Source organism: Geotrypetes seraphini, chromosome 6, assembly GCF_902459505.1.
Source record: "Geotrypetes seraphini chromosome 6, aGeoSer1.1, whole genome shotgun sequence".
Taxonomy (NCBI): Eukaryota; Metazoa; Chordata; class Amphibia; order Gymnophiona; family Dermophiidae; genus Geotrypetes; species Geotrypetes seraphini.
Genome location: NC_047089.1, coordinates 38,869,380 through 38,896,320, shown reverse-complemented (window position 1 = coordinate 38,896,320; position 26,941 = coordinate 38,869,380). Strand labels below are relative to the sequence as shown.

The window sequence follows — 26,941 nt, the reverse complement described above, 5'->3', positions numbered from 1 at the left end:
TGCCTGATTTTAAGGCCAAATGGGATAGACACGTGGGATCTATTCACTGAGTTAGGTGGGGAAGGGTCATTGCGGTGGGCAGACTAGATGGGCCGTGGCCCTTATCTGCCGTCTATTTCTATGTTTCTATGGAAGGCGAGAGAAACTAGAAGAAAAGAGAAAAAAAAATCCAAACAAGTTTATAGAACGCCTATGTAACTGTTACTTTACATTTTCTGTAACCCTTGATCTTGTGTAGTATTTATGAAGATATTTTGGTGCATAATACTCATATTTCTTGGTGTGACCATTTTGGACAATCTTTCCCTGCTCATATTAAATTTGCATAAAATCTCCTGTTAGCAATTTTAACATGGATTTTAACATATTAGTGATTGTCAAATTCTAACATACTTAGTGCAGTTTAGTGAACATAAGCTGTAATCCCTGTAATAAGCAAGCATTAGGGGGTTTGATTCTCTGTATTGATAAAGGTCTGTTGTCTCTACCAACTTACTGCTTGTTGCCAGTAGATATAGAAATAATTAATAGTAGTAGTAGCAGCAGCAGAAGAATCACAATAGTTTCAGATTAAATTCTGGAAAATTCCAATTTCCACATTAATGAAATTAGAGAAGGCAGGATATATAGATGCTACATATTTTTTTTTTCTAATTTTTAATTTAGATCATAAATAGGTTCCCTTCATCAAATTCATACAGGTTCCTGATATTACCCGGTGCGTAATTCCACTCCAGCTTAATGAAGCATGGAAAATTAAACACTGCGAGGTGCCCTGGATAAGGAGAGCAATTAATTTCTGAAATAAACTTTTGATTCTTTTTCTTTATTTTTCTTAAACGTATGCTTCAGGCACTGAATATTGGCATTACCTGGGCAGTGCCGAGGTGGGTGGACTAGATTTACAGCAGCATTTTTCAGATAAGTGCCGCTAAAAATCCAGTGAATGGGACATATTCCTATAGGAGCTTCTTCTATTAAACCCGCAGCCATCAGTGATTCTGTTAAATGCTGGCCACAGCAGGCTGTTGTTAACAGATACAGGCCCTGAATATCCAGCAGCCACTGGAAACTATCCACTATCACCAATATTCAGCCCCTGTATCCAAATAGCTCTCTGGGTACAATAAGATAGTTATTATCACAGATTACTCTGGCTGACAATGGAAGCTAGAGTAATTTTCAAGTTCGGTGGTACACTTCTCCCTCTGTATTCGCGGGGGATAGGGGCAGAGCCGGACCGCGAATAGGAAAAAATTGCGAATATCTTCTCGTCCGGCTCTGACCCACTCCCGCCTCCCTCCCACCTTCCCCCTGGCATTTCCTGGTGGTCTAGCGGGCTTTCGGGACAGGAGCGATCTTCCTATGCTCCTGCCCCGTGCAGATCGCCAATAAGAAATGACTACCGTTGAGTTCCCGTAATCTCTCGAGACTACGACGGGAGCTCATGGCAGCCATTTCCTATTGGCGATCTACACAGGGCAGGAGCATAGGAAGATCGCTCCTGCCCCGAAAGCCTGCTAGACCACCAGGTAAGGCTAGGATGCCGGAGGGAAAGGCTGGAGAGAGGCGGGAACAAGCTATACTATGGGGTTGTTTCTTTTCCCCCTCCCCCTCCAAAAAATCGAGAATGTCGAAACCGCGATGGGGAGGGGGAAGTGTATATGTTTTAAAGCTTTGAATGGACTTTTACCCAGTTATCATTTTGACCATTTCAGATTCATAAACAGAAAACGTTTATGCAAAGTACGATTCTTTGACTTTCCATCAGTAAAGGGAGGTGTTTATAGACGATTCTTTGGTAAAATGTTAGCATACCAGGCGGCTAAGTGGGGGAAACAAGTCAGCACTCGCATATCATTTTCCACTTCCTATTTGGCTTTCAGAAAAATGTTGAAAACATATATCAGTTTCAGTTAGTAGCCCCCCCCCCCAATGGTGGTAGGGGTTAAGTGAAATGCGCACTGACCAACGCCAGGTCCCAGGTTCAGTTCCCTCACAGATGACTCACCAGGAAGTAGAATAAACGAGCACAGCCAGTTGTGATTATATAAAGAATATATTATAGAAATAGGCTTACAGAAAAGCAATATTTATAATCATTACAATTAAGCATTACAATTAAATAGAGAGCATAGCAGTTTGCAGTTCTAAGGAGAGCCAGAGAAAGAAAGAAAAAGAGAGAGAGGGCCAAGACCGAACCAGAGTGCCAAGCCAAGAGATAGCTAGATAGAAAGAGAGATAGATTGATAGAGCAGAGAGCAGGCTTTTATACCTTGGAATCTTATTCTGAATAGAGAAAATATTGTATCTCCCAGTATCTTTCTGTTTAGAATTTGTAAACTGTTTGAGACAATGGTTAATTTAATTGCTAAGGAGGATGTGATCCCTGCAAGCATGGTGATGGGATTAGTCTCTGGCTTCTTTGTCCCATTCAAGCAGGCCATTGTCCTAAGCACCCTCTTAATCAGACATTAACACCTTTTAGCTAGTCATGATTCAATCAGGGCTGCTTAAAACCATATCAGGGAAACTTAACACAGTCTCCCTGCCTTACAGAGTCTATCTGCATTCCCATGCCAGAGTCAGATTGATATAATTTCCCATAAGCCTCGCTGACATAAGTAATGCCAACTAAAATGCTGAATGGTAGCGACAGCTAGGCTGACAACATACTTGTTTAATAAATATTTTGATTAATTTGCTATGATCATACGAGAATCCAAAGCTTTACCCAAGCACAGTACCGGGTAAAGCTTTGGATTCTCACCCAGAAATAGCTAAGAAGAAAAAAAAAAAAATTTAAATTGAATCAGGTTGGGCAGACTGGATGGACCATTCGGGTCTTTATCTGCCGTCATCTACTATGTTACTATGTATGTTGGTTAGTATTTCTCGGTTTGCGAACCGCACAGAACCGCGAGGTAGTTGCGGTATATAAGAATCTATGAATTGCCCAAATAACAATTTGGATACTGGCACTGAATAGCGGTGGTCGTGGCTAGCTTCCGATGGCCACCAAATATTCAGTGTCTGCATATGATAACGATCTGCTGCTACATATCTGAGTGAAGAAACCCCCCTCTTTGGTGGCCAGCATTTAACAGAAAAACTGATGGCTGAGGGTTTAATAGTACCCCTCTCTTTTCTTGATGCTGCCTCTCTCATCATTTCATTCCATACTCCTCTCTTCTATCATTTAGCCAAGGCTCTTTTGTACTACTCCATCTCATCAGTCATCACCACACAGGCTCTTCTCTTCCTTCACTACCTTCTATGCTGTATGCAGGTGGCAAAGCTGCTCCAATGCCCCACCAAACCTGTTTGATCCACCCCTCGCAAGCTCATTCCTCTTTCAACTGAACAAAGGGGCAGGTGGTTTCTGCAAGACGCTCCATTCCTTCTATAACGATACATTTTAAATTCATACACTTTAAAACACTGGCTCATGTATTTTAAAAACTCATAGTATCCACAGTTGCATTTAAATGATGTGGGCCCATAGACAACTGGGGGAGGGGATTTCAACCTCGAGAAATCACCAGCCAAACTGTCCTTCTGCTACTCCCTCCTCTTACCTCTGCTGTTGGCCCGAAGCAGAAATTCCATCTCTAGTGAGTTACTTCAGTACAAAGCCTGCCAGCCCTCATATACTGATAGGTCTTGAGGCATCCAGAACCTTCCTTTCACACGGACTTCTGATAGGGTTACTAGATGTCCAGGAAAACCCAGGCATATCCTCTTTTAAGAGGACTGTACGGGTGTCAGAATGTTTTATTTTAAATGGTGGAGTCTGCTGGGTTTAGCCATCTCTCCTGTCTCCCCTACCTACCTCCTCCCCGAGCCCGGCCGCTGAATTTAATCTTTGGGCAGTCAGCAGCCTGCCCTGAAAGCTGCCTATCTTCAGGTCCCACTTACATGGAAACAGGAAGTCGCTGCAGAAAAGCGGCTTCCGGGGCAGACAGGTAGCAACAGGCTTACCTCGTTGCTGCTCCTGACTTTGAAGATTAAATTACAGCAGCTGGGCCTGGGTAGGAGGTGGGTAGGGGACTCTAGAGTTAGAGAGATTGTGGAGAGAAGCAGCATTGGAGAAGGGAGGGGGGCTGGAAAACCAGCATGGAAGGGGGCTGAAGAAACAGAATGGAGGGAGGGAGTGAAGGAGGCTGGAGAAACAGCATGAATGGAGGGAAGGAGCAACAGAATGGAGGGAGCGCGAGAAACAATATGGAGGGAGGGGAGGACTGGAGAAGCATTATGGAAAGGAGAGCATGCAGGAGAAAAGAGCAGAGTAGGGTACTGGATGGGAGGGGAGAGACCGAAATAGAAGAAGAGGTTGGAAGAAGAGAGAGAGGGGCTCCTGCAGTGGAGTGGGGGGGTTTAGGGGCTGGAATGAGAGAGAAAAAGAAAGAAGCACCTACAAGAGAGGGGATTAGAAGGAGAGAGAGAGACACACACACCCCTATGGGGGAGGAGGGTTGGAAGAAGGGAGAGAAAGAGAAAGAAGCACTAAAAGGGTAAAGAGGATAGAAAGGGGGGGGATCAAGGAAATGGGTGAAGTGTGAGTGGGGTTGTGGGTGGAGTGCAGGTATGGCTCTGAGTGGAGTGTGGGTGGTGTCATGTGTCCTCTTTTTTGTGAACATGAAATCCCATGCAAGGTGGAGTGTTGCAGGCTCCATGCTAAAGTTACATGTTAAAAAAAAGAGTTTCTTCTGTGGGCTCATTGCTCTTCAGGACAGAAGCATCAGGCAAGGAAACAAGGCATGGAGCCTATGCCTAATAAAATTTGGCAGTGGAAGAAGTTGCCTATGACTACATCTGGGCCTGGTGGTGCTAGCTGGCTCACACACAACTGCAAAAATATCTAGCAATCAGGAGAAGGCCTGACCTAAGCCATGTGACTCACATTTGCTTTTTGTTTCACTCTATCTTCTTTGTCAGCCTCCTCTGAAGCCCATGCATAATGTGATCCACTTTCAGCCACATCCACATCATGCACCCTGAACCTGTTTGGATATATCCTGTGAGCAGTGTAGCACTGGCTTACAAATGAGAGACAGTGGCCAGAAGGGCACACAATTTATTCCCAGGAAATCTTAGCTGAATCACTAGTTAGAGATTTATATTGGTTGCTTACTGCTGAGACCAAATACTGTACAGAAGGACCTAAAATGGAATGTTTTGGTTCAAAAAACAGACAATTGTCTACCCAGTTGGACACCGAGGTTTTGCAGAATTTAAATGGAAAATCTTTGAAGTCTGTTTCTGCTACAGCTTCCAGCACTAACAGAAAGTACTGTCAGCTGCAGTGAGCATCTGTCAGGAGGAACAGAGCTTAACATCAGATTGATCCCCCCACCAAAAAAAAACAATGCTCCGCACACACATCTCTATGTATACGCTGATTTCACTTTTACTATTTATACTTACATACAACTTAAAATTAGCAAATAAAATGTTGAGAGCAACATTGTTGGATTGCTGGTTTAATCATGAATTGACAATGAACATGTGCTGTGGACAAATGACAAAAGAACTCTTCCAAGCCTGCATCATACATAATTGCCTTTCTGGGGTTGGCATTGAGGTGAATTGTCAATTGCCATGTTTGTGATGCCAGTGTTTAATCATGAAGGAGTGTAACCTGCACAGTAGCGAGTGGCAGCAGCCAAAAAAGCAAATAGGATGCTAGGAATTATTAAAAAAAGGGATGGTTAACAAGACTAAGAATGTTATAATGTCCCTGTATTGTTCCATGATGCGACCTCATCTGGATTATTGCGTTGAATTCTGATCTCCTTATCTCAAGAACGATATAGTGGCACTAGAAGCGACCAAAATGATAAAGGGGATGGAACTCCTCTCGTATGAGAAAAGACTAAAACGGTTAGGGCTCTTCAGCTTGGAAAAGAGAAGGCTGAGGGGAGACGTGATTGAAGGTCCAGGATTTTAAAAGGTATGGGGGGGGGGTGTAAAAAACATGGAAATACCAACAATGGAGGAAGATAAATATTATGAAAATAACTGGAGACAGCAATGAACCCTGGAGCTGGAAAGAGTTACCGTACTTCTGATGACAGGAAATTCCTATACCAAAAGGCACAATAAGGTGGCATATCTCTCCCCCCCCTCTGCTGTCCCGGCCTAGGGGGGGGGAGAAAGGGGGGGTGAACAATGGCACTTGTGGACTCTAGGGGGCGGTATGGAATGGATAATGAATAAGATGTATAAGATGGGAGTACTTTGTGGAGTTTTTCTGCAAAAACGCCTGCTTTTCGTATGGTTCTGGGTAACTCTAGTTAGATACAAGCACTTGTGTTAGTTAAGGCCACGCCCAATAGAAGCGTATGAAAAGTTGAATAAAAATCTGAATATGGATGTAGTCAAGGCCAGAAAAACACACTACAGATTAATATTAAGGAAAAGCATAATAATATTCTTTTTATGTATTTCACTATTAAGCCAGACCATAGAGGAAATCAGGATATATATAATACATGGAGGTATGAAACTGCCTCCATGTTTCTTTCTCTCTCTCTTTCTCTCTCTCTCTGTGTCTGGGCCTTTATTAAGCTTCCCTCATGGCCTAATTCAGGGGTAGGGAACTCCGGTCCTCGAGAGCGGTCCTCGAGAGCTGTATTCCAGTCAGGTTTTCAGGATTTCCCCAATGAATATGCATGAGATCTATTTGCATGCACTGCTTTCAATGCATATTCATTGGGGAAATCCTGAAAACCTGACTGGAATACGGCTGTCGAGGACCAGAGTTCCCTACCCCTGGTCTAATTGATACCAGATGGGCTTGGGCTGCATAGCTTGATTTTACATTCCAATACTGGGCAGAAGAAAAGCTTTCTTGCATTAAATATGAATGAAATATATTGTGGATCTGTGGATGAAAGAGGCACCGAATGAATGATGTATGAATGATGTGTGAAGGTATACTAAACATGAGAGTGGGTTTTGAAAAACATATTTTATATATTTGCAACCTAAAGAAACTTAAAGGGAGCCTGGGAGGCAACATCTGAGGTTTTCTGAGTCTGTGTGTTAGTGAAATTTGAAACTGTCAGTTTTTGCAAAGCTCAGAGCAGGAGGGGGAATATCCCTTCTCCTTTCTATGGTGCTGACAGGGAGAGACAAGAACTTCTCAGCACTTTTTAACAAATGCAGGCTCTCTTGAAACAGATAAGCAGGTTTAGATTTAAAGTTTTCTTTGGCTATGTTATAAAATGTTTTTGCATATTCAGAAATGAATGTAAAAAAAATATGATTTCTGAAACTTTTATTTTCATGTTAAAAGGAAGTTCTTTGTCCAAATTTAAGGACAGCCTTTGTTAATGGATTGGCTGACAAGTAATGATGTCATGCAGAACAAAAGGTACATATTGGGGAGCAACGAATTATCGAGTTGAGATCTTTGTCAGGAAGGCCAGTGTTTTGGCATCTGTAAAGATCTCCCGGTGACGTAATAACCTTTTGAGAATTAATATGAATAATTAATAAAAAAATAATATTTTGGAACCTTTTACGTCATGTGCCATTTGTCATATTCATTTTACCCACCCATGAGCAAACCTGGCTGCTCAGGGGACAGGGGACAAGGCAGGGAGGGGGACAGGGTAAACCGTTTTGAAACGTTAGAAAAGGGACATCCAACACTGCAATAGGTCCAAATGGCAAAGAGGTATGTTGTGGGCATGCTTTGGGTATGACTAAGATATGCCCAAAATCAGAATGTCCAGCAGCGATAATTAAACGGGAAGAAATGGCCAAGTCTAAAAAGGATGTCCTAAATTAGACCTGTTTCAGTCATGTCCAGGGTAGAAAAATGTGCTCTAATTGAGCAGCTGACCACTGGATGGATTAAGGTAGGGATGTCAAAGTCCCTCCTCGAGAGCCACAATCAAGTCGGGGTTTCAGGATTTCCCCAATGAATATGTATGAGATCTATTAGCATACAATGAAAGTAGTGCATGCAAATAGATCTCATGCATATTCATTAGGGAAATCCTAAAAACCCGACTGGATTGCGGCTCTCGAGGAGGGACTTTGACACCCCTGGATTAAGGTATGAAACCTCCTTAATCTTCCAGTGGTTGCTGTTCCCCCTTCCTCTTCCCTGAATGTGAAACATAAGAACATAAGAATATAAGAATAGCCTTACTGGGTCAGACCAATGGTCCATCAAGCCCAGTAGCCTGTTCTCACAGTGGCCAATCCAGGTCACTCGTGCCTGGCCAAAACCCAAAGAGTAGCAACATTCCAGGCTACCGATCCAGGGCAAGCAGTCTTAATAACAGACTATGGACTTTTCCTCCAGAATTTGTCCAAACTTTTCTTAAAACCTGCTATGCTATCTGCCTTTACCACAACCTCTGGCAACATGTTCCAGAAATTAACTATTCTCTGAGTGAAAAAATATTTCTTCCTATTGGTTTTAAAAGTATTTCCCTGCAATTTCATCGAGTGTCCCCTAGTCTTTGTAATTTTTGACGGAGTGAAAAATCGATCCACTTGCACCTGTTCAGGATTTTGAGACAAAGGGACCAAGGTTCAAATCCCACTTTAACTCTCAAGTCCATTGCACTAAGGAGTAGTTCTCTATATAGGCTATTATTCAGACTTGCTTTCTACTTTGCTAAGAATGGCCATAATACCGAAAGTATCCCCTTTCAAAGTCCACTGCACTAACTACTAGGCTTCTCCTCTGCTCTGCAGGGATGTCTGTATGGCCATTTTTCTAAATATGCAGCCAGATAGATGTGCTTGATCCTGCTTTTTTGCTGTACCTATATTGGACATTCTAGTTTTTAAAATGGCTCTTTAAGCTGGACGACCTCAGCACATGACTATCCATCTGTTAGAAAATACATGAGAAGTACATCTCTATTCTAATTTGGACGCCTTTCAAAAATGCCCCTGCAAGTCTAGCCACAGCTACCAAAAAAAGCAGCAATTAGCAAACGACTCCTCAATACATGATTGTAAAGTGAGTTAATTCCATTTCTCCAAAATCAGAGTCACCCTCTGAGGCCTGGATTCTACAAACGGCGCCGTTATAGGTGGACACCTTAAAATCGGCTGCCGATCGCATGTCAATCATTCAACAGCGCCGTTTATAGAACTGCAGTTCGGAAAAGGTAGGCACCGGAAAACGTTGGCCAGGGTTTTCAAGGCCTACGTTTCCGGCGCCTTTTTTACGTGAATTGTGCCTACAGAGGTGCTTTACGACACTTAATATACTTCCGGCGTTAGCCATGCCTACAGTGGCATTAGACATCATAAAGCACCTCCATAGGTGTGAGGCAGGTGCCATTTTTTAAGGCGCCAGTAGACACCTACATTTTTCATTTTAAAATGCTTTTTTTTTTTCATACAGCATTTTCAACTTAAGTTAGACGCCGCTGGTAGAGTGCCTACTGAGTAGAGAATGACACGGTGACAAAATTCATCACCGTCCCCGCCCCCGCGGATAACTGCGGGAAACCATCTTCATGTCATTCTTTAAGGAGAGAGGGAAGAATCAAGAGTATGAATGGCCACAACCACTGACCTGCAAGCTTTGCTTTGAAGAATGCTTGTGTAGAAGGACTGAGGTTGAAACAGACACTACAGAATGACAGTCTCTGGTATCCAGAGCAGATATTGTGATGTCATAATGCCTCATTCCACCAGTGCCTAAGAGCCAATCAGTGATATCACAATGGCTTCATTATCCTTGGATCACATAAGAATCAGAATATGAATGGCCACAACCACTGACCCGCAAGCTTTGCTTTGAAGAATGCTGGTGTAAAACGACTGAGGTTGAAATAGACACGAAAAAATGACATGGTATTATTTCCCGCGGTTATCCGCGGGGATGGGAACGGTGATGAATTTTGTCACCGTGTCATTATCTACTACTGACCTAAGTGTTTAACAGACTTAGATACATAACAAACGGTTATAAACGGAAAAAAAGAAGATTTCTGAAAACCCAAGCATCTCAGGTGGTAATATTAATCTAGAAAATGAGAAACTTGCAAGCTATTATACCTTGTATTATTTTCCATCATTTCTAATCTATACACTAATGATATAAGACATGCATACAGACACATCACTGTATCTAATTGCTGCTCATAAGAATTCAACTGACTTTTTAAATTACCAATCTCTGCCTCAACTTTCTTAAACTTATGGACTGTAACACCTATAAAAGAGAGAAATAACTATTAACTAAGGCATCCATCTTAGATAGAAGACACCTAATATATTTATTAGACACTTCAGCAGGCAAAATAGAGAACACTCTGGATAATTTTATCATACTAAAAACATCAAGATGTCCTTTAAAAGAAAGACAAGTTTACTAATTAACAGAGCCTTTCTTAACGGTTGTCTTTCTTCTCAGAGGCTTGTCCTTTAAAGTAAAAGCACATGGAACATATGTCTTGACAATCCTATCTTGTCACTTAATCTCTGTCAGAATATTATCTACTTTTGTCCTGATGTTAGAGGCAGACTTGGATATAGTTGCTATTACAGAGAGATGAACAAAGCCATGGGACCAGACAATTTGCACCCAAGAGTTTTCAGAGAATTGAGCAATGTCCTGGCGAAACCGTTGGCTGAGCTATTCAATCTCTCCCTAAGTAAGGGGAACGTTCCACTGGACTGGAAATTAGCTAATGTCGTTCCTCTGCATAAAAAGGGTTGCAGGGCAGAGGCTGCGAATTATAGACCGGTGAGTCTCATATCAATAGTGTGCAAACTCATAGAAACACTAATTAAAAGCAAATTGGACACGATCTTGAATGAAGGGAATCTTCGGGATCCCAGTCAGCATGGATTCACCAAGGGTAGGTCCTGCCAATCCAATCTCATCAGCTTCTTTGACTGGGTAACAAGAAAGTTGGACTTGGGAGAGTCTTTGGACGTTGTGTACCTGGACTTCAGTAAAGCTTTTGACAGTGTCCCACACCACAGGCTGCTAAGCAATATGGAATCAATGGGGTTAGGAGAGACACTAACTGCATGGGTCAATGATTGGCTGAGTGGCAGACTTCAGAGGGTGGTGGTTAATGGTACCCTCTCTAAAACATCGGAGGTGACCAGTGGAGTGCCGCAGGGCTCGGTCCTGGGTCCACTCCTTTTCAATATATTCATAGGGGATCTGACTCAAGGGCTTCAAGGTAAAATAACACTATTCGCCGATGACGCCAAACTATGTAATATAGTAAGTGAATGCAGTTTACAGAATTATATGGCGCAGGACCTGCTTACATTGGAAAGTTGGTCCTCAACCTAGCAGCTAGGCTTCAATGCTAAGAAATGTAAGGTCATGCACCTCGGAAGCAGAAATCCATGCAGGACGTACTTCTTGAACGGAGTAACTTTAACTAGGACTTCAGCAGAACGAGATTTAGGAGTAATCATCAGTGCAGACATGAAAACTGCCAATCAAGTGGAGAAGGCTTCATCTAAGGCAAGGCAGATATTGGGTTGTATCAATAGAAGTTTCGTCAGCCGAAAGCCTGAAGTCATAATGCAGTTGTACAGGGCCATGATGAGACCTCATCTGGAGTACTGTGTGCAATTCTGGAGGCCACATTACAGTAAAGATGTGCGCAGAATTGAATCGGTTCAGTGGACGGCCACCAGGATGATCTCGGGGCTCAAGGGTCTCTCGTATGAAGAGAGACTTAACAAATTGCAGCTGTACACTCTCGAGGAACGTTGGGAGAGGGGAGACATGATTGAAACATTTAAGGAACTTACAGGATGTGTCGAAGTGGAAGATGATATTTTCTTTCTCAAGGTACCCTCGGCAACAAGACGGCACCCGCTCAAACTCAGGGGCGGAAAATTTCATGGCGACACCAGAAAGTATTTCTTCACAGAGAGAGTGGCTGATCATTGGAACAAGCTTCCAGTGCAGGTGATCGAGGCAGACAGCGTGCCAGACTTTAAAGAATAAATGGGATACCCATGTGGGATCCCTACGAGGGTCAAGATAAGAAAATTGGGTCATTAGGGCATAGACATGGGGTGGGTAAGCAGAGTGGGCAGACTTGATGGGCTGTAGCCCTTTTCTGCCGTCATCTTCTATGTTTCTATGTTCAGTGATTCTCATTGATAGAATGCAAACATACCAGGCTATAATATTTTTAGGAAGGAAAAAGTATAGTTGAAAAGACAGAGGAGTAGTTCTCTATGTAAAGACCAATATCCAAGTGACTGAAATGTAGGTGGTCTGAGGAAAGGAAGACGCGATATGGATCGCTTTGAAAAGAGAGTGGAACTGGAGCAGAACACATATTAAGATCCTGCCTAGATGTACTGGATCTAATAAAATAAAAATATCTCAAGTATTATGCTTAATATGTTTAATGTCCTTTAAGAAAAACTCTGGCATGAATTAGTAAGCCTAATTTACCCCCTCTTTTACGAACGAAGAGCGTGGGTTTTAGCGCCGGCAGTGGTGGTAACTGCTCCAACGCTCATTGAATTCCTATGAGCGCTGGAGCCGTTACTGCCATTGCCGGTGCTAAAACCTGCACTATGCGTTCGTAAAAGAGGGGGTTAATCATTTACCCCCCTGTTCTACGAAACCGCGCTAGCGGTTTTTAGCGCAGAGAGGCGCGCTGAATGGCCCACGCAGCTCCCGACACTCATAGGAACTCAATGAGCATCGGGAGCAGCACGGGCCATTCAGTGCGGTTCTCTGCGCTAAAAAACGCTAGCGTGGTTTCGTAGACGAGGGGGTTAAAGAAGGTTCCGTACAGTAGATTCTTTACAATTATGGTCTATATAATAGTGCTAGACTCTGAAGAATAGACCAGGCAAATAGTTTTGCAGCTAGGTCAGTAGTTTTGGTTACTTAGAAGTATATATAGCTTTTTCTTATATATTTGATAACTAAAAAAAAGAAACATTTTAAATCTTAAAAGGAAACTATATAGTATTTTTTTAAAAAGTTATATTTGTAGCCCTCCTTTATGAGAAAAGCATTTTACTTTTAAAGTATTATTAATATTATTTGAATGGATCCTCTGTAAACGTTCAAGTACTCTGTCTATATATATATTGCATTGCCCAAAAATGGTGCTTGGAGTTGCCAGACTAATAATGTCATGAATGGTATAAGTGGTATTACATGCACTAATGGTTTGTCATAATATCCCCATACGATGCGCAATGTGTGGCGGCGACGAAAAGGGCAAACAGAATGCTAGGAATGATAAAGAAGGGGATCGCGAACAGATCGGAGGAGGTTATCATGCCGCTCATGGTGCGCCCTCACCTGGAGTACTGCATCCAACACTGGTCGCCATACATGAAGAAGGACAGTACTACTCGAAAGGGTCCAGAGAAGAGAGACTAAAATGGTTAATGGGCTGGAGGAGTTGCCGTACAGTGAGAGATTGGAGAAATTAGGCCTCTTCTCCCTTGAAAAGAGGAGGCTGAGAGGGGACATGATCAAAACATTCAAAATACTGAAGGGAATAGACTTAGCAGATAAAAAGACAGATTGTTCACCCTCTCCAAGGTAGGGAGAACGAGAGGGCACTCTCTAAAGTTGAAAGGGGATAGATTCCTTACAAACGTAAGGAAGTTCTTCTTCACCCAGAGAGTGGTAGAAAACTGGAACGCTCTTCCAGAGTCTGTTATAGGGAAAAACAACCTCCAGGGTTTCAAGACAAAGTTGGACAAGTTCCTGCTAAACTGGAACGTACGCAGGTGAGGTTGGACTCATTTAGAGCACTGGTCTTTGACCTGGGGGCCGCCGTGTGAGCAGACTGCTGGGCACGATGGCCCTCTAGTCTGACCCAGCAGCGGCAATTCTTATGTTCTTATCTCTTCCACTCTACCACAAGAGACATCTTCATCACTGGAAATTTGCAAACCTCTATCCTTGCTGCCTGCAATCAACAACTTGGCAGCATTACAGAGCATAATTGAATCCCTTGTCCTTCATATATCAATGTAAAGCTTTACAGTCATATTATTAAAATTAATTCCTGTAACAAACAATAAAGCAGCCAGCCAGACCCATTTGTTGTACTAACCAATTCTTGTTTCCATTGTGCGTAACTTGTCTCCAAAGGCCCAGGCTGCTTTGTTAACATGGCACAGTCCATGCATAGTTGTCTGCATAAGAGAACTCTCTGCTTTTGTTAATATTGTCCTATCAATATGTGCAATTCTATTTTTTTTACAGGAAAAACCTACCCACCTCTCAACGGTACTCGTCTTAAGAAACTTTACGACAACCTTCTGGGGACACAGGCAGCTAAAATCGACTCTGACATCTCAAAACTTCTGACCAAAACAACAGACATAAAAGAGTTCCGTAAAGAAATAAAAACACTACTGTTCAAAAAATATCTCCCATCACTCTAACCACCACCCAATGAGTCCCCAATCAACACCTTTGGAAACACCCACCTATAGTATCTCTTTGTCTGTGATCCAGAATGTACTGTAACTCTTTTACACTACACCCGATTTAACTTGATTCAGTTGACATGTATTATCTTCTGTGATATGTATTATCTTCTGTGAAATTGAAGTATCATAATCCTTTACTGTTCCTGTAACTTACCCTTATCCTGAAATGTAATTCTACTGGAACTGCCCAGATAATTTCTATATTGTAATCCGCCTAGAACCGCAAGGCACAGGCGGAATAGAAATCCGTAATGTAATGTAATGTAATGTATATATTCTGAATGTTTATTTCTCCTGGGGTGTCACTTCTGGGACCTTGCTATACAGACGTCAGTTTTAGTGGAGATTCTCATGCATTGTGATATATTTATTAGGAACCCAAGTCCGATCATGTACTTAACAAAAGACAAATTTACCATGTGATTGTTTCTGGGAATACACTTTTTTAGTAGCCTTCAATAAAAAGACCTTTATTTTAGAAACGTATCCATATGGAAACAGTGGCATTTACACATCGCGTAGGACGGTGATTTCAGAAAGCTACAGAATACAGTGGTGCCTCACACAACGAACTTAATTCATTCCAGGAGCAAGTTTGTTATGCGAAAAGTTCGTTATGTGAAACGCGTTAAGCGCAGTGACTAACGACTGCCTGCAGTGCCTGCGCGGAAGGATGCAATACATCGGCAGCGATCGTGGAAGCTCGGGCGACTTCGTTGTGTGATACGAAGTTCGTTGTACGAATCATGACATGAAGTTCGTTGTGTGCAGCGTTCGCTGTGCGAGGTGTTCTTTATGCGAGGCACCACTGTACATGCAGAGATCCACACAATGCAGAGTGTTCAAAGGGGGCTCAATTTGGGTGGTCCATAAAATCATTTTACAATGGGAATACATTTTTATGGGTGGGAAAATGTCACTGTTGGTTTTGCCCAACCATCTCAGAGTCAAGTACAGATTTTGGAAAAACTGCTTGTTTCAACCAGGGGTTCACGCAAGGGATTAAAAGATATGAATATAAATAAGCTGTCTAGGTGACCCCTTCCCCCCAGTTACAACGTATGATGCAGTTTCCTGTAGTGTTTATTTCTTGGTTCAAATTATTAATTTCTCATTCAGGCATTTTATTGGTTTCAGCGCAGTTTCATTGCTAGCAAAGACAAACTCAATTTGCTTCTACACATTTCGTTTTAAAGCAGTTGTGATGCTACATCAGTGGATTGGCCAACAGAGAGACTAACACACCACCATATGTTTTCATTATAATTACTGAAATGCAGCACTATTCTGACAGAGCTTTATGCAAGTGACTGCAGTAATTAATCTCCATTGAGATCTTTGCCATAACCCTGGAAATTAAAATTTAGGACATAAGAACATAAGACGTTGCCTCCGCTGAGGCAGACCAGAGGTCCATCTCACCCAGCGGTCCGCTCCCGCGGCGGCCCATCAGGCCCACTGCCTGAACAGTGGTCTCTGACTAATTTTATAAATTACCTCTAATCCTATCCCTATAACCTTACCTCTACTCCTATCTGTACCCCTCAATCCCTTTGTCCTCCAGGTACCTGTCCAGACCTTCTTTGAAGCCCTGTAGCGTGCTTTTGCTTATCACATCCTCCGGTAGCGCGTTCCATGTATCCACCACCCTCTGGGTGAAAAAGAACTTCCTGGCGTTTGTTCTAAACCTTTCCCCTTTCAATTTCTCTGAATGCCCCCTTGTACTTGTGGTTCCCCATAATTTGAAAAATCTGTCCTTGACTACTTTTTCTAGGACCCCAAAACAATGTATGGTTCACCGTGTTTGCAGGCATGCCCTTACTCAAGGGGAAGATTTATTTCAAAGTTTTCAGAACTTTGGCTGAAATGTTCCACCTGCCGTAATCATTACTTTAAAGTTTGCAGAATATGCAACGGTTTGAATTTTTATTACAGGCATACAGCTTTGACAGAGTGCAGTCATGTGATTTGGCTGTCATACAAGGGTAGCTTTCTAGCTGTAGTGTGCATAAGCAGTCTTCCATTGCAGTGCAAGCAGAGAAAAATGGTTATAGACCATGCTCTCATAAATAATTAAATAAATAGCTTGCAGACACAAGCCTGGCTTGCTTTATCATCATCTGTGCAATCCCAATAGCACATTTCAAGCAAATTAGATGTGATTCAGCAGAAACCAAGAAACTTTTACTGTGTTAGGGAGGATTATTTAGAAGCTGTGCAATGCTGTCTTATTTGTTCAAGACAAGGAATGTATAAAATAAAATAATTTGCTTACTACGAGGGGCCACGGAAAAGTTCTCAGCCCAACCAACACTTTGTCCACTGATTTTCTACTATTTTCATTCCGTTGGAAAAATACGGAATGAAAACGCTAGAAAATCGCTGGGCTAAATGTATAGCCCTCGATGGAGGCTGCCCCAACTTTACTGGCTGGGCTGAGAACTTTTCTGCAGCCCCTCGTAGAAATATAAAAATTCAAAGAATAAAGATTATCATTTTACAGGTGATAAAGATCTATTTGGACATTTTGTGATACTGCTGAATCTACTCAGGACAGGGAATCCATACGTATGAATTATTTGTTGAAGAGCTGCATAATTGAATGTGTTCCTAGAAATATTTAAAATTCATACAGTTTAAACATTGATTTGACGATTTTTCAATCATTTGTACTACACTATAATCCCGTTATACCGGACTCGCTTATAATGGAACCTCGCATATAGCGGCCGAGCACCATTATAAACATACAGAAAATCATCGGATATAGCGGACTCGCATATAACGTCCTTTCGGATATACCAGACAACTATTTTGGTCCCCAGAGCTGCTTTCAGCAGTAGTTTTATTCGTCTATAACGGACATGCACGTTCCACCTACACGGCACATGGCATGCCGGTGATACAGTATCAAAATGCAGCCCAGAAAAAAAAAAGACAAGAGTATTTTTCTTTCCAGTACAGTGTTCTGGTTTGCAATCATTTCATGCCATACAAATATTTTGCTGAGTTTTGTTCTTGATGTTGCTGATATGGCTTGTGCGGTGTCTGTTGTTCATCGATTTATGTTGTTTCAAATTGCCCTACATAAAGTTTTTAAAAAATGCAACTCTAGATATAACGGACTGTTTTTCCAGGTCCCTTAAAGTCCGTTATAACGGGATTATACTGTACTACTAATTCTAAACATTTTATAATGCCAATAGACTTACACATTATATGCGCTGTACACATTATATGCAGGTACTTTCTCTGTTCCTGGTGGGCTCATAGTCTAAGGTATTTTTTTTTTAACCTAGGGCAATGGAGAATTAAGCTACTTGCCCAGGGTCACAAGGGGCTGCTGTGGGAATCAAACCCAGTTCCCCAGTTCACTGCACTAACCATTAGGTCACTGTTGAGTTAAACCTTCATGAAAATAAGCTAAATGCCGATACATATGATGCTTTCCTTCCTGGCATATAAGTAATTTATTTAGTTCTTTATAATACGGGTTGGCATTTAGGGCTAGATTCTATAAACAGCTCCTGCATTAGGTGCACTAATTGCAGCCGCTTAGTGACACCTAAGTTCTGGCTCAGCGCCTAACTTTTTTAAATTGGCTTATTTGGAGTGGTAGTTGACTGCGCTGGCATTCAGCCAATCAAATAAAAACATTAATTAAACTATTTAAGAGTTCAGCTGCTTAAGAGGAAGCACCCTCCCACGCCTAACGATGCCTATTAGAGAATGACACGGTGATAAAATTCATCACCATTCCCATCCCCGCGGATAACCGCGGTAAACCATCTTCATGTCATTCTTTAAGGAGAGAGGGAAGAATCAGAGTATGAATGGCCACAACCACTGACCCGCAAGCTTTGCTTTGAAGAATGCTGGTGTAGAAGGACTAAGGCTGAAATAGACACTAAAAAATGAAATGGGATTATTTCCTGCGGTTATCCGCGGGGACGGGAACGGTGATGAATTTTGTCACCGTGTCATTCTCTAATGCCTATCTCAAACATTAGGCATGGTTTTGGGTGGAGAATAGGCGTGGTTGAGTAAGGCATCTGACATAAGTGCTGCAAAATTATGCGAGTGAAAACCTGGCCTAATGGAGTGACACTATCAGCCTGTTTTAAAAAGCTGTGCTAGCCCCAAAGCCATTTAAATCTCTCCGGGTTTCGGGGTCGTTACCGAGCAGCAACCGCTAGCGCGGCTTTGTAAAACAGGCCCTATGTCTAGGACACTTAACAAAGGCTAAGTCTGATTAGGTGCTGTTAGGTGTGATTCTATAAATGGCGCCTAGTGGTTGATTGACAACCGTGTCAAGTGGCGCCGTTTGAAGAATCCAGGTCTTAGTGCACTATTAATTCAATGAATTTGTTAAATTTTAAATACAAAAGTTAGATTCCTCTAAGTCTAATAGATGCTGGCACTGTAATCTTGAAGCAGGGACTCTAGATCATTTATTATTCTATTGTCCCTTTATTATGGCTTTTTGGAAATCAATTTGGCCCCAAATTAATTGTTTATTGGAGAATCATGTGGCATTATCCTATGATACGATTTTATTCGGTATGTCAATGAGAACAAAGAGTCAAATTTCATCAAAGAATAATAAACGTTTAATGATTATGACAGGAGTCGCCATACAACAGATCACATATAATTGGAAAAATTGGAATAGACTTAATTATAACTTCTGGTGGAATTCGATATGTTATATTTACAAAATGGAGAGAACAATAGCTGTACAAAAAGGGAATTTTAATAAATTTAATGAGATATGGTGGCCATTAACAAAATATTGCAATGAGTAGATACCATTTTACATTATAAATACAATTTAAGGTAGAAGGGATGGGAGGGGGAATTTGAATTTATTAAATGATTAGATCACTAGGAAAGATTATTGATGTGATATATTTGATTGAATGTAAGACTGAAAAGGAGGGAGGGATGGGATAAAATTTTTATCTATTAGTATCATAAATGATAGTATTTCAATGATGTATTTATTGAGAAATGTTTAATATATATGTATTTGTTGTAAGATGAAAAATGAATAAAGAATTAAAAAAAAAAAAATTTAAATACAATTATTTTTTAACTCTGACCAAAATTTTAACTTCCCTTGCTTTCTCACCCCTTCTGTATGCTGCAGTCCGGCATCTCTTCTGCCACCTCCCCAAGTTTGCCAAAAGACCTGGCTCTTCATAAGACTGCTGGTAGAGGCAGCAATCCCTACATACTGTCTGAAGTTGACTCAGAAGCCTTCCCCCGTTGTGTCCTGCTCCTCTTTGACACAACTACCTATTTTGCCTTTGTATGTCATGGTTAAGCATGATTAATCATGTAATTAAAATTTTTAATTGTTCACCACCCTAATTTAAAACAGAATATAAGAATTGCCATACTGGGACAGCCAAGGTAACACCAAACTAACTCCAGCGATGAAGAGCCCTCTGTCTTCTGCCACCCTCCCGTGGCCTGTCTGGAAGTCCGGAGTCTATACAAGGCCCAGCACTGGCAGTAGCTTAACTGACGCCCCTCTGATGCAAACATGTCAAAGTGGGTGAAGTCGACGTGAAGGCTCTTCATTGAAGTTAGCGCTGGTGCCGGGCACTGTGTAGAATCCAGATTCCGGGTCAGGCAGTGGTACAGCGGCAGAAGGAGGAAGGTTAAAGGAGGAGAAATGCTTGACTTGCGGGGGTGGTGGGAGGAGAAAGATAGCGATGTTAGACTGAGGGATGTGAGCAAATGGAGAGAGTTGGTAAGGCTGGCTGGTTGGGTGTGGAGAAATGCTGGACATGGATGGAGGAGAATGGATATGCTTCTTATGGAATGGAGAGGAAGGGAAGAAAGAGGAGGAAATGCACACGGATGGAGGACAGGGAAGGGGAACTGAAGAGACAGGGAAGATATGCACATGGATGAAGAAGAAAAGAAGAGAGAAGAAGAAGGTGCACATGGATAAAGTGGAATGGAAGGAAATAGAGAGAGGAGATGCACATGGCTGGAAGGGAAAAGGAAGAGGGAAAAAGATGCATATGGATGGAGGAAGGGACAGGCATGAACTTGGGACACAGAAGGGAGGGAATAGAAAGGGAGAATTGCTGGGTATCAGTGTGTGAGTGAAAGGGAAAGAGATGGTGCACATGGGGAAAGGAAGAGGAAAACTGTTGGGCAAAGAGAGAGAAGAGTTAGGTAGAGATGCATGGGTAAGAGAAGGATGAGAAGCAGAAATGTTGGATATGGTTGTGGAGAGGGATCAGTGGGACAGATTAAAAGGGATGCAAGTGGGAGGAATGTTGGACACAGCAGTGGAAGGAATAGAGGGAGAGATGTGGCATGTGATGGAGAGGGGTGATAGAAGGAGAAATGTTGGGCATGGGGCTGGTGGGCAGTGGTGAAAAATGCTGCACATGATCCGGGGGATGAGAGAGAGAGAGAGAGAGATGTTGGATGTGGCAGTATATATGAACTCTGGATCTCCCTCTTTCCCCACTTCCTTTGTAGTGAGAGAAAGACAGATGGACAGTGGGAGAGAGGGAGACATGTTGCCAATGGGGGTGGAGGAGAGAGGAAGAAAAGTTGGACTCACGGAGGGACAGAGAGAGATGTTGGTTGGGGAAGAGAATGAGGTCCGGAGGAGAGGAAACATGCAGGAGGCAGAAAGAAAGAAATATTGGATGCACAGTAAGAAGGAAGTGCAACCAAAGACTAATAAAATCACCAGACAAAGGTAGGGAAAATGATTTTATTTTCAATTTAGTGATAGAAATGTGTCAGTTTTGAGAATTTATATCTGCTGTCTATATTTTGCACTATATTTGTCTTTTTTTTGTAGCTGTTCCTGAGGTGACACTGCATATTTTAAAACTACAAGAACGAGAGGGCATTCGGAAAAATTAAGAGGGGACAGATTCAGAACCAATGCTAGAAAGTTCTTCTTTACTCAAAGGATGGTGGACACCTGGAATGCGCTTCCAGAGGGTGTGATAGGACAGAGTACGGTTTTGGGGTTCAAGAAGGGATTAGATAATTTCCTGAAGGAAAAGGGGATAGAAGGGTATAAATAGAGGATTACTATACAGGTCCTGGACCTGATGGGCCGCTGTGTGAGCGGACTGCTGGGCGTGATGGACCTCTGGGCGTGATGGCACTGCTTACGTTACGTTCTTATGTTCTTCTGCCTTGATCTCTTTCAAAAAAAACCCGAATATAAATGGTAATTAATATTTTCTCTGCGTACAGTTTGCTTTATGTTTTTTTAATTTTGTGCTTACCATTATGCATTGTTACTAAGATTTTATGGAAGAAATTGCATTACAATTAGTACTATTATTATGGGGGTGGGGTCAGGAGTGGAGTTTGGGTGAGTCTGAGGCGGAGCTTGGGTGGGTCTGAGGTGGAGCTTAGGTGGAGTACTCAGTTGATATTTGTTAAAACTTAGGAGATACTTGGCTTGAAGAAGTTGAGAAACACTGTTCTAAATAACATATATCATTTATGGGTTTTATATTTATGAGCTTACTTTGATCTGTGATATTGCCTCAAAACTCTGAATTCCCAAAGTTTGCTGTGCTACATTTACTTTATGAAAGATTAGAGATGTTAGCAGGCTTTATGCCTTAGGCTAAATGATAAATTGCTCTTCCCAGCATCATGTATTTACTCCAGCTAACTTCGCAATGCTTTAATCTTCTTGATTTTAGTCTTAGTTTCATAAATTCTGATCTTTGCAGATGTATGAAGTCCATTATTTGTATCAGGAGTAATATCCTTCTTCCATGGTCTGCTTTTAATGATATATGTATGTTAAATACAGTATGGCTTTTGTCTCCATCAATTTTTGAACACTGCCTCCTCTATCACTGAATACAACATTCAGCAGATCTGAAATATGTTGTCTTTAATATCTCCATTCAAATTAATATTTAGAAAACCATTCAATAAGAACTAGTACATTTCCTTTTGATCTTGAGCATATTATTCATTCTCCTATTATATTTTTGACTTTGTCCTTGTGGAGTTCAGCAGAGGTCTTTTTCATCTCCCTTTTGTTGCTCTTTGCGTGTGTTCCACATACAGTCCTTCCAGCTTTACATGAGCATTCTACTATCTACATACAGAAGATGCTGCATAGTGTGTCAGAGTTTTCAGGCTCTCTATCCTCAGACAAGGCTACAGGACTCCGTGCATTAGTAGCCACACAGGAGTGTCAAAAGCTCCGAGCCCAGGCAAACTATAATGCTTTTTATGGGGCGTCCTGCATTTCCGCATTGGGTATTGGTAGTTCTAGACTCACCTAGCTATGTCTCTCAGACCTAAAATCAGCAGTTCAGGAAAAACTTGCAGATTCCCCTTGGTTTTTTGTTGGGTTTTTTTTTGGTGGGAGGGGAGGTCAAAGCAGCAGGAAAGCTAGCATTTAAGCACTCCTCAACAGTTAATACTTGCAGATTAATTGTTGCACATAACTGAATATAGACAAGATGGTTCACAGCAAGTACAGAAAAATCCAGCAAAAGACAAATGCAGATTCTGAGGCATAGTAATGAAAACATTTACACATCTTGGGGCTGATTCTGTATGTGGCATCTGAAACAGCAGCTGCCTAGAATAATGGTATTTGTTGCCAGAGGATGTGGTAAGAGGGCATAGCATAGTTGGTTTTAACAAAGGTTTGGACAAGTTCCTGGAGGAAAAGTCCATAGTCTGTTATTGAGAAAGACACGGGGAAGCCACTGCTTGCCCTGGATCGGTACCATGGAATATTGATACACCTTGGGTTTTGGCCAGGTACTAGTGGCCTGGATTGGCCACTGTGAGAACGTGCTACTGGGCTTCATGGACCATTGGTCTGACCCAGTAAGGCTATTCTTATGTTCCTTATGTTGCATGTCAATCACGTTCAGGCACCACTTAGAGAACTGTGGCTACTGGCTCCCAACGACGAACTTAGGTACTGGTAGTATAAGCCAGGGTTTTAAAGGCCTACATTTCCAGGGCCTATGTTCATTATAGAATCGCGGTTAGCGGTGCTTAGTGACACCTAAAACCAACTCTGCTCCTAAATACCCTACTAGGTGTTTGGGTGTTAGCCACCCGTCCTGGGAGATGCCTAGTGGCACCTAGATATTTTTAATTGTTTTTTTAAACGGCTTTTAATGACACAATCAATTATTGCGTCACTTAAAGCCAATTAAAACAATTAAGTTAGGCGGCCCTTAAAGAATTTCCCTCCTTGGGCACATGGTCAGGAAAATGGCACTGAAAGAATTGTGATCAAGCATACTGTGAAAAAAAACAGGTTGGGATTGCGATGATCTGCAACGTGACATAAACATGCTTGAGAAATGGGCTGTGACATGGCAAATGAGGTTCAATGTGGATAAGTGTAAGGTGATGCATGTCGGTAACAAAAATCTCATGCATGAATACAGAATGTCCGGGGCTGTACTTGGAAAGACCTCCCAGGAAAGAGATTTGGGAGTTCTGATCGACATGTCAATGAAGCAATGTGTGGCGGAGACGAAAAGGGTGAACAGAATGCTAGGAATGATTAAAAAGGGGATCACGAACAGATCGGAGATGGTTATCATGCCGCTGTACCAGGCCATGGTGCACCCTCACCTGGAGTACTGCATCCAGCACTGGTCGCCATACATAAAGAAGGACACGGTACTACTTGAAAGGGTCTAGAGAAGAGCGACTAAAATGGTTAAGGGGCTGGAGGAGTTGCCGTACAGTGAGAGATTGAAGAAACTGGGCCTCTTCTCCCTTGAAAAGAGGAGACTAAGAGGGGACTTGATCGAAACGTTCAAAATACTGAAGGGAATAGACTTAGTAAATAAAGACAGACTGTTCACCCTTTCCAAGGTAGGAAGAACGAGAGGGCACTCTCTAAAGTTGAAAGGGGATAGATTCCATACAAACATAAGGAAATTATTCTTCACCCAGAGAGTGGTGGAAAACTGGAACGCTCTTCCGGAATCTGTTATAGGGGAAAACACACTTCAGGGTTTCAAAACAACCTACTTTTTAATTCAATATTAGATAAATTTAAATTGAAAGACTTCTGGGGCCTGATATAATGCTTTTGACCATTTTATAAAAATGTACCCAAAAACTAATTTAAATAATACATGAAAAAGATAACTCCGTTCTACCATATCAAATAGCTTTTACAGCATCTAAAGAAAGAAGCAGCTATTGAAGCTTGGTATTATCAGTGCAGAATTTGAAATAACATCCTTGATTGTTGTGGTCCTCTAGTAGTCTTTTTTTCTTCAAAAGCAGCCTTTCTGTTCTGTATTCTAAACATATGATGCGATGTCTAAGGGCTCACTATACGCAATACAATGAGTCTTTCAATTCAATGTCAAAGCCAAAAACATGGGTACTCAGTTAAGAGTTGCAATATATCTTCAAATAGTTCAGCAGACAACATAACATTATCAAGGGCCCCTATATTTTATTGAATTTAACTTCCGTTATAAGAGGAACCAGAATTGAGAAGTTTTTAAAAAGTTTCTCTTACACTACTACTCACTTCATTTAAAATCTAATTTAACTCAATATTAGTTACTCCTGTAACAACTATGACAGGAATTAAACTGCCTTCCTGGGTAATATTAGTTATATAAGATTAATTCAGACTTTGCTCACTGATCACCTTCTAATGTGAACACAAAAGCAGTATATTCTATTCCTACCAGTAGTTACAACCCTGGAAAAAGGACTTCAGAGTCATTGTGGATAACATGCTGAAATGATCAGGTCAGTGTGTCGTAGCAAGTCAAAAACATGATATACAAGGGCTATACTGAAAGCAATGCAAACGTGAGCTTAATTTTTTTATTAACTGACATAGGTCATTCAAATTGCCATAGAATGTTGGCAGAGTAATCTCTTCTTCTATGCAAATGTTGGTAGAGTATATCTTCCTCTATAGAAAGATACTACTCAACAGTCTCCTTCATAAGCAAAACATTTGCCTCATTGAACCCAACTCTAGAATCTTTGTTGAAAAAGTTCAGATGTGTACTTGTCATACCCACTGCTTCACAGCCACTTTCACCTTGTCTGTGTCATCAAGTCAAGTTTATCAAGTTTATTATGCAATTTGATTAATCGCCTATTCTACATTCTAGGCGATATATCATCAAATTGTTTATCCCAAAGCAACCCTTCACTGGACCGAACAGATGGAAGTCAGAGGGCATCAGATCTGGGCTGTACAGTGGATGGGGGACCACTTAATAGCAATATCCAAAGAAGGGTAGAGTAGAAAATCACACAAACAACTAAAGTCTACTCTCTTCCAATGCTAGGGTAGGGAAATAGGATCAAACCCAGAGAATATATCACACAAGTAGAGAATAAAAGACCTCAGTTAAAACCACACCTAGCTAGGGAATAGCTGCTATAACAAGCACAGAAATTGTGAATGTACCTACAGTGGTTCCATAACAGTCATAGATAAAAGAAAAAAAACACCATTGCTCACTAGACATTGGGAATATAAAAAAAATGGAGAGCCTCAAATGAAAAAAAGATGGGGCATAGTCAGTAATCCAATAGCAAGAATATATGGCCACTTATCTTAAATTGGATGTCCAAAGTTGCTCTAGACGTCTTTCAAATCCCAATGGGATTATCCTGTTTTCACAAGCCACAGGCACGGCCACAGGGCGTGCCCTAAGGGGCAGGCTAAGGCCCCTTGGAGCCTCGGGGAGAATCAGATGAAAAGAGACTTTAAGGTATATAATTTTCATCTTATTGATAGGAGTTTTATATCTTTTTTCTTGATGGGGAAACGTAAAGGTAAAAGTAGGTTCTACTCCTATTATCATCAGGCCCCATGGATCGTCATGTTACCTCCCTTAATATAAATTCTGTTCTGGCTATAAGATATTCTGGGATTAGGCCTGCCATTGCCTTGAAACAGAAGCATCCAAACTTAAACTTAATCCGCGCTTCAATTGGTAGCCAGTGTAGTTGACGATAGTGACTATCTACAAACAGTGTGTACAAATGCTATTGTTGTATTGATACAGGGCAAATAAGTGTTTATGGTATGTTAACAATCCGTTAATGATCCCCTTATTTGAAAGTGAGAAATGCCCGGCAACATTCAGTTAATGTAAATTTACAGTAGAGCTGTGCTCTGGGACATAATGTGGTCCTCAAACCCAGTGGTGCTTGGCTTGAGGGACAAAACTGAAATTTTCTTTTCCAAATCCTCACTGCACAAAGGACAGGTGTAGTATACAGTACACTAGTATACAGTACACTATGCTGCTATGCAGCTTTATGAAATCTGTCCATTAAAAATGTGCATGTATTATTTCTGAAGCAAAAAATCAAACCTGTTATTTTCTTCAATAGCCCTGTGATTCTCTTGCCCGAAACCATCACTAAGATCAGCACCAGGGCTTGAACCATATTCTTCTTCACTTTCACCTTGACCCAGGTACACCACAGGCTCATCTTCATCCTGTCAAAATAAATATGG

At 41.6% G+C, this 26,941-nt stretch overlaps 1 protein-coding gene across 1 annotated transcript in view; it reads right to left on the bottom strand.

Moving 5' to 3' along the window:
* Positions 1-26,941, bottom strand: part of DDX10 (DEAD-box helicase 10) — a 306,374-nt gene that overhangs the window by 10,496 nt on the left and 268,937 nt on the right. The window contains exon 17 of the mRNA XM_033948773.1: positions 26,796-26,923. Coding sequence (XP_033804664.1) covers positions 26,796-26,923 — 128 coding nt within the window. The remainder of the gene's footprint in view (positions 1-26,795; positions 26,924-26,941) is intronic.